Source organism: Mesoplodon bidens (assembly GCF_964165515.1).
Source record: "Mesoplodon bidens genome assembly, chromosome: 14".
Classification (NCBI taxonomy): Eukaryota; Metazoa; Chordata; class Mammalia; order Artiodactyla; family Ziphiidae; genus Mesoplodon; species Mesoplodon bidens.
Window position 1 is genome coordinate 66,169,712 of NC_138170.1, and position 15,149 is coordinate 66,184,860.

Sequence of the window (15,149 nt, forward strand, 5' to 3'; positions counted from 1 at the left end):
TCAAGGTCATCAAAAACGAGGAAAATCTGAGAAGTTGCCAAAGTCAAGAGTTGCCTAAGGAAACATGACAACTAAATATAACATGATGTTCTAATGGGGTCCTGGAACAAAAAAAGGAAATTCAGCAAAAATTAAGGAAATCTCAATAAACTATGGGCTTTAGTTAATAATAATGCCTTAATATTGGCTCGTTAATTGTAAGGAATGTATCACATTAATGTAAGATGCTAAAAATAGAGGGAACTGAGTGTGAGATATGTGGGAACTTTCTGTATTATATTCATAATTTCTTTACAATCTAAAACTGTTCTTAAGAAAATAAAGGTTTTTTTTTAAAGATGATGATAGATGTGTGAAAGTAATGGAAAGGTTGGAAGACAGAGTTGAATAAATCTTCTAGAAAATAAAACAACTATAAATAGATGGGATAGATAGAAAAGAAAAGAAAATTAAAGGGATTAGACCACTAGACCCAATTAGCTGACAACTAGGAGTCCCAGAAAGAATGAATAGAGGAAATGAAAGGAATAAAAATATCAAAGAAATAATTCAAGATTTCCCAGAAGGACATATGTTTCCAGAATGAAAGCATCTAGCAAGTGCCAAGCACTGTGAATAAAAAGAGTAACACAAGAGCACATCATCATGAAATTTCAGACCAATGGTGATCAAGATGCTGCAAGCTTCCAAGGAGACAAATAAAATCATAGTAAAAAATGATCAGAAGGGACTTCCCTGGTGGTCCAGTGGGTAAGACTCCATGCTCCCAATGCAGGGGGCCCGGGTTTGATCCCTGGTCAGGGAACTAGATTCCGCATGCATGCCACAACTAAGAAGCCCCTATGCCACAACTAAAAAGATCCCACATACAGCAACTAAGAGTCCATGTGCCACAACTGAGACCCGGCGCAGCAAAAAAAAAAAAGATCAGAGATGAAAGATAGGGAATCCAGTGCTTCCCTGGTGGCACAATGGTTGAGGGTCCGCCTGCCGATGCAGGGGACACAGGTTTGTGCCCTGGTCTGGGAAGATCCCACATGCTGCAGAGCAGCTGGGCCCGTGAGCCATGGCCGCTGAGCCTGCACGTCCGGAGCCTGTGCTTCGCAGTGGGAGAGGCCACAACAGTGAGAGACCCATGTACCGCAAAAAAAAAAAAAAAAAAAAAAATTAGGTCTATAATATAGGTTCTTTATTGTTTATGATTTCACACATTGTAAAATATGTGAAAACATACATGGGAAGGCTACATTCTAACTTCAGTGGAGGGGAGGGGGAGGAGAGGATGGAGGGTGGCGCTTACTTGTATGTATGTTATTTCTTTAAAAAAGAGAGGAAGAACTGACACAAACAAGGCACATTATCAACATCTAGACATACAGGTATCCATTATATTATTTTCCTTTTTAAAGTGTAGGTTATTTCATAAGTAAAATGCTTAAAGGAACAAATTTCATAACTTCAGATACTAAGTGCCATGGAGCAGAAAAGCAGAGACTAAAGAGTGTGGGGATGGAGGGAACAGAGGAAGGAAGCTGGTTTAGCACAGCAGGTAGGGGAAGGCTCCATGAGGAGGCAATGATCCAATACCTGAATGACAGAGGACACACTATGGAAACACCTGGGAGCTTTCCAGGCCCAGGCAAAGTCGAGCAGAAAAAGCCAGTGGCAGGAACAAGACTCGCTTGTTTGAGGAATGAGAACAAGTCTTCATGGGGAGCTGGTGCACACAGGGACCCGTGGTGGGTCAGATGCAAGGGGCAGGCAGGGGGCGAACACAGGCCCTTGGGACCCACGTTAGGGAATACGAGTTTTATTCAGAGCCAATGGGGTGCCGCTGATCGGTTGGAAGCAGGAGTGTGACACAATCTTTAAAAAAAAAATCACTCTGGCTTCCATGGAAAATAGACTGGAGTGGGGCAGGGGAAGATGAGAAGCCAGTTAGGAGAACACTGCTCATTTCTAGATAAGAGATGAGAGGGGCTAGACCTAGTGGCGGCAGTGGAAGCCATTGGCCGTGGTCAGTTTCAAGCTCTGTCTTGAGAGTAGTCAACAAGACCGCGGTAAGTTGGATGTGGAGTGGGAGGTGTGGGGAAGAGTGAGATCAGGACGATTCCTAGGTTTGCTGCTTGAGCAGACAGCTGAACAGTGGTACTGCCGAGCTGGAAAGACTGGAGGAAGAGATGGTTTGGGTGCAGAAAGAGCTCATTGGAACATGTCAAGTCTGAGCTGTCTATTAAAATAGGCCGGTGGAGATGGCGGTACATGAATTTGAAGCTCAGAGAATTGCAGCGAACTGTGGATGGAATCAGCTGGAGATTTAAATACGATACAGTAACTTTTGGGTTCCCATTTTTCCTAAAAGTGTGCCCCACCCTCTACCATAATTGGGGCCAGTGGTGGTTCAGATGAAAGGGGCAGGCAAAGTATGAACACGGAGACATAAATGGAGACTATCTTCCACCTTCAAATTATGAATAAAGGAAAATAAAGTTTAGCTTTAAAAGGTGATAAACATAGCACAGTTGTGACTTTAAAACTTTTTTATCAGATTATATTCATTGATTCAAATTTTTAAAATAATTTCATCAGCAATCACTTAAGCTATTTCTATAATTTCAGGCAGAGCAAGTTCAATACCAGGAGAAACAGAGTGGGATTTTTTTCTTATATTTGTTTCTGTTTGATTTTGAATGCTTTGGTGCAAAGCTTTGGACCTTGTATTTCCGATTTAGGACAGGTTTAGCTTATAGGTGATTAAAGAACCATTTGGCATACAAAATATAGATTTACCTTACCTGTAGGATTGCTAGATAAAATACAAAATGGCCAGTTAAAATGGAATTTCAGATGAACAGTGAATAATGTTTTGGTATAAGTATGTCCCATGCAGTGTTTGGGATACACTAATACTATAAAGTATTTCTTGTTTAACTGGAATTCAAATGTTACTGAGTGTCCTGTCTGGTTATCTGCTAAATCTGACAACACTACTTACTTGAAATTATCCACGTTCTATAATCAGCATGACTTCTTGCTCCCTTGAACTCTAAAGTAAGAAAATAAACACCTATTTTCAGTCTATATAGTGGTTCTCTCAGAGGACACTGCAATCTATCTCCCTAGCTGTCTATCTAGACAAGCAGAAAACATATCGCTGGAACTCTTTAAGCCCTGCTGCCAGTTTCATCCATGATTTTGCTTATTTTGTTTTGCCTTGGGGGCAGACCACCAGAGAGGAGTAATATATGCACCAGGCAATTTGTAGGTAGTAGAATTAATAGATCTAATAATGTATTCCAGTCTGTCTTGAATTAGCTGTATAATAACCTCTGCTTCAGCCTTCTCACCTAAAATATACGGAAAATATCTTTGCCCAATTCTCCTCACAAAAACCTTTGAAATTTCACCTAATTATGTCAATAAAAAGTACTTTGTGTTCCTTAGGAGATGGAGGAACTACAGTTCTTTACAATTTTTGAGGTAATATTTATTAACATCAGAAAACTACAACCAGACACAAAAATAAAAATAGGTGCTTTTTTTGGTCAAAAAGCTAATTATGAAATTAAAGTTTTAAAATAAAAGTTTTAGTCAAAGTATCAAAGCAGATGATTTTGGAACATGATAAAAATCATTATAAAGTTCATTTAAAGCAAATAAATGAGAAATCAAATACATTTCTTTAAAAAGAGAGAAATAAGGGGAAAATGCCCTACCAGATATTAAAACATAAATACACAAAAAGTAAAACAGAGTAGTATCAATGCAAGAAGCAGACAAATCGATGAAGTGAATAGATAGCCTGGAACAGACCTGTTTTACTCACAAGTCAATAGTTGAAGAGAAAATTATTTTAGGAATATGTATTGTTCGAAAAGTGGTTTTAGAAGAGCTAATAAAGTGACATCCTTACCTCACACTATACACCAAACTCAATTCCGACTGGATTTGGGAAGAGAGAAAAAAACAAATACAACTGGAAGAAAATAGCAAATATTCATCTAATTGCTGGTAAAGAGAGGACTGTAGAATCTATAAAACAGATGGAGGAAATCACACACAAAAAATTTAAATAGATTTGACTACCTAAAAATAAAAATCTTTGGCATGCTAAAAAGGAGAATTAGAAAGCAACTAATAGAAGTTATTTGAATTTTGGATAAAAGGTTAACATCTTTGATATATAAAGTATGTCTATAAATCAAAAAACTGATAGATACCAAAACAATATGTGGTTTAAAATGGACAATATGTGGTTAAATATGAACCATTCATAGGAGAAATGAATGAATTAACACACACACTCAACCATGTTAATTATCAAGTCAATAAACATAATTTAAAATATTCTACTATTTTTTACCTTAAAAATCAGCGAAAGTTCTCAGTGTTGGTGGGAGTGCCTGATGCTGGTTGATGATCAGAGTGACCCCTTGGGAAGTCAAATGGACAATATGGGTAAAGAATGTTTCAGTGTTCATATTATTTTGACCTAGTAATTCCTTTAAAGTTATCCTAGATTTTACTAGATTATCCTAATTCTAAATTCAGGAAATTTATCCTAAGGAAATTGTCCTTCTAAAAATGTATAAAGATGTTCAGCACAGTATTTTTTAAATATTTTAAAAATTGAAAACAATATGGAAATGATATAGCAAATTATGGCACAACTACTCAGTGGAACACTTTGCAGCCATGTCAAATTCTATTTACAAAAATGTTGGTATTAGCATGCAAAATGTTTATGCTATAATGGAATTTGCAAAAAAAATCACAGCAATTATATAAAAAAAAATCTAAGCACAGAAACTTGAACAAAAAAAATAACATGCTGGTTATGTTTTTATGGAGCTTCACATGTGACTACTTTCTCATTCTTTTCTTTTTCTCCATATGAAGAGTTCTTTATTGTGGAAAAAATGTGAAATTTAAAAAATTAAAATTTTACGTGTGTATGTCTGTGTGTGTCTATGTATGTGTGTCTGTGTATGTGTTTATGTCCCTGTGTCTGATATGTGTGTCTGTGTATTTATGTGTGTGTCCGAGTGTGTATGTGTACACATGTGTGTGTCAGTGCCTGTGTCTGTGTGTGTACCCGTATCCACATCTCCCGTCCTGTGCGCAGGTCCTTCGGAGTGCTTCTGTGGGAAATCTTCTCTCTTGGATACATGCCATACCCTAGCAAAAGCAACCAGGAGGTTCTGGAGTTTGTCACCAGTGGAGGACGGATGGACCCACCTAAGAACTGCCCCGGGCCTGTGTACGACTCTTCTAGGAATTTCTACAAGTTACTAAGCACAGTTTTCCTTTTCAAAGAATATCTGCAGCCACATAGGCTTTTTTGTTTTAAAATGAAGGAACAGATGCCTGACCTCATTTAATATGCCCCAAGAGAAGAATATGTCTGTGGCTTCAATGGGTTATCTTCCAGCCCCTTGAAAGCAATAATGTCACACCTGAAAAGGTATCCATCGTCTGGATGGAGGCTGTGGACTCACCAGGCTCACACGCCTCAAGCACCTCCTAGGAATCTGCGTCCCAGACTCCGCCCCTGCTGCCCTGCACCATGGGTCTTGAGTCTCCTTTAAGTGTTTCTGTTCCCTGCGTTTTCTGCTGTCCTGTCTGGCATCCCTCCTTCCCACAAACAAGGCAGATGGGAAATAGAATATTCTGTCCCAGAGGTGACTTTAATTCAGGAATGGGATGAGAGGAGCCATATGTAACGTAAACACCAGGATGTCCATGTTCACGAGCCCTATGTTATATACAGCTTCACTCTCTGCCCATCAGCAGAGGGCAACATGTGCCAACACGGGACAAGATGAGTCCCCACCCTCGAAGACAGTGCCATTCCAGTCCCATTTAGAAAAGTGCTGGGGAAAAAATGTATTTTTCATCCTGTTTCTCTTGATTTTAATTAATGTGCTTGTTCTTATTTTAGATACCGGATAATGACCCAGTGCTGGCAACATCAGCCTGAAGACAGGCCCAACTTTGCCATAATTTTGGAGAGGATTGAATACTGCACCCAGGTATAAACATTTCCTCCCCCCTTTGGCCAGCATTTATATGGAAAAGTCTTGAAGATGGCAAATACCAAAATGGGAAATAACAGTTACACCAGCCAGGAAATATGAGTTACGATCATGAGGACGAATGTTAGTTATCTATAAAGTAAAATGAGTAGTATCTGTTTGCCTGTTTTGTAGACAAATACTAGTCGCTGCCACTTAAAAGGAGTTGGGGCTTGGAGAGGTTTTGTCCAAGCCACACAGCTTCCCTGCCATCCCGCTGGTCCCTATGCAAATCCCGCTCCCATTTCCGTCAGTAAGGACTAAGTTTTTCCTCTTTTGATAGAAATGGGATACATTTTCCGCAGACGACTATGCCTCCTACCTCCTCAAGAGTGGAGGCCACCAAGTGAGAACCCCCGCCCCCTCTGTTTCCTTCGTCTCTGCATCTGCACTGTCTTCAGTGGAGCCGTGTCCTCCTCTCCTTCAGGGCGGCCCCTCCTTCTGCACCACTCGCACCACTTTCAGGCCAACACTTACCTCCTCTCCGCTGTATGTGCTTTCTTTCCCTCTCTTGCCTCTCATTCCGTCAGGATGTCTAATTCTGGAGAACATTTTAGAAGTCAGACAATAAACCACTACCTCTCTAAACTCCCTCTCATCTTAGTTGTGACAACAGACATACTCATTTTCACACTGTAGTCATTTCCTGTCCTCATGATTCCATCTTTTCGGGTCCTTTGGGCTTGGAAGGCATTTATCTACACAGACTTCAAGTTATTCGGGGTTCTCTCAGAGAACTTTATGTTCAGTGGCTTTTAGGTTATTATGCTGTAATATTAATGGAATACATCCACTTAAGTATATATACTTTGGAGTAATTTTCTTCTCCAAAGTACTTAAGATCCCCTTAAAAGCAAGGAACTCTGTACAAGCATATTTTGAATGACTCACTATAGAGATTAATGATTAATAGGGAAGGAATTAAGACTAAAACAGAGAGAATTAGAAGGTAGTTGTTTTTTATTCTTAAACTCTTTACTGATTAATACTGGACCTATATGTTTTTCTGTTAAACTGAAGTAATGGTTTTTCCAATTTGCATAAAATATTACAGAATCAAGTTTCTGCAACTTTAAGCTTTCTACCACAAATTTTCCTCAAATATCTGGCAACTGCCTTCTGCTTTTCTATATTAGTCTGTTGCTGTAAAAATGATCTAGCACAGAGCTGATTTTGTAAACGGTTTTCCTCTTAGCACTTCAGTATTTCCTGGGTTTCATCAGATACACACTAGTTAAAGAACCACAGCATTGTGATATTGGCACATGTAACGATACGATGACAACACCCAGAAATGTTATAATCAAGTGTAGCCCCTCCAAACATGATGGAAATGGAAAGGAGAGAACTAGAGGTTAACCTGTTAGGTTAACCACGTGTGTCCCTCCTCTCCTACCCTCCCCTTGCCCCCAACACACACACAAACACACACACACTTGAAGTCAAACACATAGACTTTTTAGTTGAAAGGATTTCAACTGGAATCATTTTTTAAAGTAATTTACCATCTTTTAAATCCATTGATCTGTAAGATTTGCCCAAAGGTGGTCTCTGCAAAGTCTTCCTGACCCCTCTCCCCTGCCCTGGCAGTGGGCCACTTCCTGGCACCCTCTCCCAGCACCCTGCAGGCACCTCCGTAATACTACTTATCCACCAAGCTCTCCAAAGATGAGGATGATTTCCCGTTTCTTATTCCCCCGTGCTTATAAATTAACAGATTCCCAATAACCACTGAATAGTCTCTTCATCTGTAAAGTAAGTTCGATAACATCCGTGCTAAGGGAGCTTCCAGATCCAACATGTTTGGTCTGTGGTTCAACGTTTCCGTCCGTCCATTTCTCCCACCTGTAGGACCCAGATGTGATCAACACTGCTTTGCCCATAGAATACGGGCCCCTCATGGAAGAGGAAGAGAAGGTGCCCATGAGGCCCAAGGACCCTGAGGGAATCCCTCCTCTGCTGGTCTCCGCTCCCCAGGCCAAGCGGGAGGAGGGCCGCGAGCCAGCCGCCCGCACGGCTCTGCCTTCCGCCTCCTCGGGCAAAGCCGGCAAGAAGCCCGTGGCCGCAGAGGCCTCTGCCCGAGGTGCCAGGGCGCCGGCTGTGAAGGGAGGACACGTTAACATGGCATTCTCTCAGTCCAACCCGCCCTCGGAGCTGCACCAAGTCCAGGGGTCCAGAAACAAGCCCACCAGCCTATGGAACCCAACTTACGGCTCCTGGTTTACAGAGAAACCCACCAAAAAGAGCAATCCTCCGGCGAAGAAGGAACAGCACGAGAGGGGGAACCCGGGCGGCGAGGGCGGCCGTGCCATCCTGCCCCCCGCGGCCGCCGGCCACCGTCCGGGCACCTCTCTGCTCCTCGAGCCGTCCTCGCTGACCGCCAGCCTGAGGGACGTGCCTCTGTTCAGGCTGCGCCACTTCCCGTGCGGCACCGTCCACTACGGCTACCAGCAGCAGGGCTTCCCCCTGGAGGCCGCCGCCCCGAGCCCGGGCAGCTACGAGGACCCCGCGGCCAAGAGCCAGCCTGCGCCCTGAGCCCGAGCCCCAGCCCGAGGGCGGCGCGCCAGGTAACGGGCCCTCTGCAAGCCCCAGACCAAACGTCACTTTTCATTCTGTGCCAACTTGTTTTGAAGTGCCACATCAAAAGCTGTATTTTCAAATTGCTTCAAGAGGTTTTGAGCACGGGTTCATCCTATTCTTTCGAGAGGAGAAAATCTCATAAAGACGAGTGATAAACACGAGGCCCGAATGGGGCTGCGCAGGGTTTTGACGCACGGCTGGTGTCCACCTCCCCGTTTCTTTCCAATCCTGTGAACTCCGCCTCCACGCACGCAGAACTAGCGCTCATGTGTTTCCTAGTTGGAGTCATGGATGTTCCCTTACCTTGTTGATGTGGGCCTGGACCACTTGAGGGCAGAGGGAACAGAAATAAGGGAGTCCTCCGCAGTGAGTCAGCGCTGGGTAAGACATTCTTTAGTTGGAAAAGAAAAATCACAGACAACTCGCTGAAACGTCACTGTGGATGATGTTTGGATGTTTTCAGTTGTGGTGATTCATCGACGATCATAAAAATGTGGTAAATAGTTATGGTAGTAGAGAGAAAATGTGTACACACTCATCTAAATGAAATGCAAATACTCAGAGTGCTTTGAGATGACAAAACACGGGTACAGATCGAGAGATTCCAACATCCAATTAATATACCTCATGCCTTAAGAGAAGCCTCCTACTAAAAGTGAACAACTGAGTGTGAGGTTTCCTACTGGGTTGAAAACTGAAGATTTAAATTATTAATTACTTATTTTAAGACTTTCCACTAAAACTCCGATGATTTAAAAAGAAAAAATTTAAGCAGCAGTGATACATGGAAGCATAGAAACATATCCATTCATGGGCATTAGTGTCAAACCTTCCAACAGTTTCAATCATGAAGCTTCCCAAGTTGAAGTTTCTACTACTAGTGGTGGATCATTGGAGTAGCAGGCCCTCCGGCGGTCCTAAGAAGCGGTACTAATGCGGTATCTATCTTTCCTTCCTCGGGCTTCACCTGAGTTTTCGCTCCTTAATCATGTGATCCTAGCATACATGGAAACACAAATTTGCTGAAATACACATAGCATAATCTGTATACCTGTCAAATACAGGATAAAACAGATTTTTTTCTCTGGGTGGCAATGAGTAAAGGAACTAAGGAACACTTGGAGTGCTGAGGTTGGCAGTGACATTTAGGATGGGAGTTCTGTACTTGGTTTTCACGGATGAAATTCATCTCCAAGCAAAGGAGTTGGGAATCTGTTAAACCTTACACATGTACATATGCAGTGATGCTTTATCAGTAAGTTTTCATCTCATTCTTTCTTTCTGCTCCCCTTCGTTCTCTTGCCCAGTTTCTTTTCTGGTGGCAGCTGTGCCAATACATCACTTTGGGAAGAAAGCATCTTTTATCACTTGTTAGGCACTAAGCATTCCCAAGCGAAAGGACAGTGTTTATCTACCTTTTCTCCTACCTTCTTAATTTCACCTACATCAAAAGTCTCACTCTGGGGCTTCCCTGGTGGCGCAGAGTCTGCCTGCCGATGCAGGGGATGTGGGTTCGTGCCCCTGTCCGGGAGAATCCCGCGTGCCGTGGAGCGGCTGGGCCCGTGAGCCATGGCCGCTGAGCCTGCGCGTCCGGAGCCTGTGCTCCACAACGGGAGAGGCCACAACAGTGAGAGGCCCGCATACTGCAAAAAAAAAAAAAAGTCTCACTCTGGCTGTGGGAAAGCCATTCTGTTCTAAGCCAACACTAGACCAGTGAGTGTTGATTCCTCCTATGGCAGAGCCTTGCCCTAGTCAGTAGTTCTGCACATCTCTAGAAGCACTGATACCCTGGACACCACATTTCCTTTAACTGCCAAAAATATTTTCATCAGACACACATGAAGATGAAACATCAACCAACTCATCTCTAAATACCTGTATCATTAGTTTTAGCTCATGCCCGGTGCAAAGTAAAGTCTAATTATGTAAACATTAGTCTAATTTGTAAACCACCTGAAGGGGTGCAAGAATCACACTTTGAAAAACACTCTCCTCAAAGGATGACAGAGGAGCTGTCGAAACTGAGAAGAACAATTTCATTTTGTATTTGTAACACCAGTAACCAGTGAAACAGGGAGCATGTTACGTGGTTAAATAGCCAACTCTTTCATTAACAAGGAAAACATCTTATCCCTTTCTCTTCTTAAAAACTACAGATCCATTACATTTTCAGGTTGTGCCTTACTACCACTGAGATTGATTTGTTGATTCTAATCATCTTTATTGGTATCAGTTTTCGTGTAAATAATAGTCCAATCTTAAAAGCTTGTATACGTGGAAAATAAACAACTCCACACTGAGATATGACGCCCTCAAGATGTTTCATTTAACTCACTGTAGGCCCATGTATTGGCACGGTGTTAATCTGGACTGTTGTACACTCAAGATTGCTCCAGCCATATGGCTCCAGCAATTTGTACAGATGCTGTGGACTCACATATTTATTAATTATGATGCAAAGTCCCACCTAGAACATGAACAGGCACAATTAAAAGTCTGTAGATGTTATGTTAATTAAACCATAAGCTAGTATAATTATTCTTATTCTGTGTCTATAAAGAAGCTCATCAGAAGTTCACAATCATTCCATTGGGAAATCAGCAATTTGTGAGGAATGACCAGTTTATCAATATGTGGCACCTCAAAATTATAGCAAATCAACATAGCAGGAATGAACTGTATGTTTTAGAAAGAGTAAGGTATACTTAGCAGTTGAAAGACCAGATTCTCTAGCCCGTTAGGATGTGAGTCCTGGCTCTTCATGGGTTATCAGACCTGTCTATACCTCAATGTCTCCATATATTGTACAAAATGAGGATAATAACTTCCCTTTCTCACTGCCCTCAGGAAGATTATAAATTGTGTGAAAGCACAAGCACTCCCTCGCATACCTCTTGAATTCCCACGTGATTTGGGTTGGGTGTGGGGAGAATCTCAACAGTCAGCGTGTGTCTCTGCACACCTGCCCTCCCCACCACTCCCGTCTGGCCCTCCCGGCTCCCCTTCTGTGCCACGTTGGCTTTGCCTGTCACTGGTTTAATGACAGTAGCAAGAACCCTACCAGAACCAAGTCCTTTCAGGGCAAAAGAAGAATGTAAAGACTCTCTACCACACTTAGTGTTAAAAAATAAGCATCAAAGGAAGATATTTAACCCATTTGATGAATTCTTCTTAAAAAATTTCTGGCCTCTCCATATAGTGCTTGGTAAACACTACAGCTGTTAAGATATTATGTAACCACAGATTAACTTTAGTCCATAAAATATGAGGCTTTTATATCCAAATTCACATGGCACACCACTAAGAAATTCTAAGGGATCAGGCTATTTTGCTAGATTTTTCTCCAGTAATAGTAGGATTAAAATTCACATGAGCTTTGTAGACCTAAAACATGATGCTTATGAATTTAGACTACTCTGAATAACAGACTTCCTATGACAAGATTCATAAAATGTATGAAGTGTGTTGTCAATCTGTCTTTAGCTAATGACTTTTTAAATGGATCCCCAAAGAACATACAACTTGACTTTGCTAATTTCATTGCAGCAGATGGTTCCCTATGCTGTTGTGTGAACATACAAAACAAAACCTAGCATTCCCATAATCCTCCACAAGATGCCCTAGAATAAAAGATAATTATCAAGAACAACTGGTAAGGCTTCTATTAAGATTCTGTTTTGATTTGGTATCCTGAGTCGGTGTGTTTAAGTTTTAATGCACCACTCAAGTACAAAGCTATTTTTAGCCCTAGCTTAACAGCTTTAAAACATTTGAAAAGCTCAGTGCAACAAAAGAATATGGCATGGAGTTGGGGGGCAGGGAGGAACACGGACTCTAACCACAGCACTAGAGCGATGACTCCCCCCTCTTCGGCTGTTCAGTAAATGTAAACAAGTGTGTAACCCTTCCATGTAAAGATGGCACGACCAGGGTAGGAGAACCGCAGGTACCGGGTCTGCCTGTAGCGCCGTCCGCTGTCCATTCCTCAGATCCTTCTGCTTGACACATGCTCCAGCGGTTGCCCGACTCCGTTCATCTGCTAAGGCCTACTGACTCCTTGAAAGCAATTGCTCACAATTAGTTAGCCCGCCATCACTAAAAGGCTCGTTGGGTAGGTGCTTTTCAGCCGATGTTAGCTGAAAGGCAGTCTTACTAAATGAACTCACTAAGCCTTAGCAACTAGTATATTAACGCTCCCTAGAGCGTTTACATCTTGAGAGGTTATTTGCCAGTATAGATGACTATCAAACTGTTAAAACCTCAGATGGTTATAATATTTTGCATGGTTTAGCACTCATCAAGTATTTGAGAAACAGCAGGCAGACTGAGCAGGAGTTATGGGCATAGGTATTAGACAGCAATTACCTACCTACATGACCCGAGCAAGTTAAACTCTCACTTTCTCATTTAAAAACATGAGCAGTTTGGTCTCAGAGGCCCCCTTCCTTTGATTCTGAAGTCTATGATTCTGTAAGACTTCACCTCTGTGTAAGGTAAATCCCAACATCTGGCCCACAGTTGGTAGGACATGACTGGTGCGTGTGTGTGTGTGGGGGGGAGACCCTGAATTCATTCAGAGCCAAAGCCAATTAATTCAGTGCACAATCCCAGTGAGCCAAATTATATTTAATCTTTACACAAAAGCAGCCCAGAAGGAAGTTCAGCATCAGTTCTCTGTTTATTGTTCTATTCAAAGATCTCTTTAACAAATCACAAAATCATTAACATAGCAAAATGAAGTTGCTATCCAGGGTGGTTTCCTGAAAGAAGCAAAGCTGACACAGGACTATGAGAATCATGTCTGTTTAATGACCTTCACGGTCACCATGGCACCACTTACTTCTCTTTTATTACATTTGCTACAGTGGCAACCTTATTAGCAAAGTAAAATCATGCAACTTATCACTTGAAGCTTATCTTTTACCACACCTAATACTCTATGACAGATCTGATGCACTTGCTGTCAGTGCTCATTCCCAGAGTAACAAAGCCCAGGATAAGCCACACGTTCAAGACCAGGCAGTGTCTGTGGAGTCAGGCATCTCTGAACAAGCATCATGGAACCATTATGATGAGGAATTCACTAATAACAGGAGTCTTCTCTCCCAGTCACCACTGGATTGGAGAGAATCCCTCTTTTCGGGTTTGTGGAGACACCCACTGCCACTGGAGGGCAATTTTTGGAAACCTGTTCCGAATTGTATAGTGTTATAGTGGATCTAGTAGTAGGGAATCCCCAAAAGATAGCCAACTCAAATGCCCCACCAAAAGACCAAAAGAGAAGATTGTGACAACTGCAGGCAACTGTCTACATTTTAGTGCATCTAACAGTTGAGGGGAGAAAAACCAGTTTAAATATTTTTGCATTGTTTCAAAATAATATTTACGTGGTAGTTCACAGTTCTCAGTAAGAAGTAAAGTAAGATTAAAGACAAATTCTTTTTCCTCATGTATGTACCAGTTAGCAGCCGGTGATGTTTTATAAAAGAAACTAAAGCAGAACATGACACTGAATTTTCCTCTGTCACACCCCAAGGAGTGTGAAGTGAGACCTCAAGAAATCTCATGCTATTTCTTACTTCCCTAAGCCCTAGTCCCTTCAAGAAAGAGAAAAGATCGCTTGAGAAAAATCACAACATTTTTAACTGATACATATAATCTACTGGAATTCTTATTAGAAATCCATTTTTTACTGGCAGGTTCAATAAAGGAGATTGAAAAATTTCACTTTAATCCTCTTCTCTCTTGTGTATAATACAAAATCCACTTTCCTCTGTCATCAATTGGGACTTTTATGACTATTAAAATTCATTTTAAAATCCATTTTAGGATGCTTTTCCCAAAGATATTGCGTAGTAACACCTATCCTTCATAACAAGAACTGTCAGGGACAGCCAAAGTCATCAACACTGCTGACTGAGATTTAAGCTGAATCTCGGAAGTCGTATTAGAGAAAGAATAAAAAGAATGGCTTGAAGCTGTGCACGTAATTTTAACATGATTCATTTCCATGTCAGTCTGATTTGATTTGTTATGTGAAAAACAGTCCAGTCTTCAAGAAGGTAAGGGTACTTTGAGTAACACCGCTATCAGGCTGGAGTTGAAAGAACTTAACCTCTATGAGATCAACACAGGTCAAGGAGAACAAAGCATCTGGATATTTAAACTTCCTAAACTTTAGGAATGCTTAAAATTCAAATTCAGTTCAGCACAAGTAGCTTCCTGATACTCCCTATTTCATTTCATTTATCCAATTCAAACAACTCCGACTAAACATCCAATCCTAAGACCAGTTCCTCAGAGAACAAAGAGGCATACAAGGTGTGCCTGAGTGTAAGGACCTGCGTCTCTACAGGAGCAACAGACTTGACATCTGCGTTCATTTAGGGTTTTAGAGCTGAAATTAAAACCAGATTTATGATCATTTGTCAAATGACAGCAGTGATCACTAGGGACAGGTTATGTTTTAAGCTAATAGTCTCAATTTAAACACCT

At 41.6% G+C, this 15,149-nt stretch overlaps 1 protein-coding gene across 1 annotated transcript in view; it reads left to right on the top strand.

Annotated features, from left to right (window-relative positions):
• ALK (ALK receptor tyrosine kinase) overlaps positions 1-9,384 on the top strand; it is a gene marked incomplete at its 5' end in the record, with an annotated part of 708,017 nt that extends 698,633 nt beyond the window's left edge. Inside the window, 3 exons of the mRNA XM_081254750.1 lie at positions 5,126-5,260; positions 5,942-6,032; positions 7,926-9,384. Coding sequence (XP_081110876.1) covers positions 5,126-5,260; positions 5,942-6,032; positions 7,926-8,609 — 910 coding nt within the window. The 3' untranslated portion in view covers positions 8,610-9,384. The remainder of the gene's footprint in view (positions 1-5,125; positions 5,261-5,941; positions 6,033-7,925) is intronic.
• Between the last annotated feature and the right edge of the window lie 5,765 nt (positions 9,385-15,149).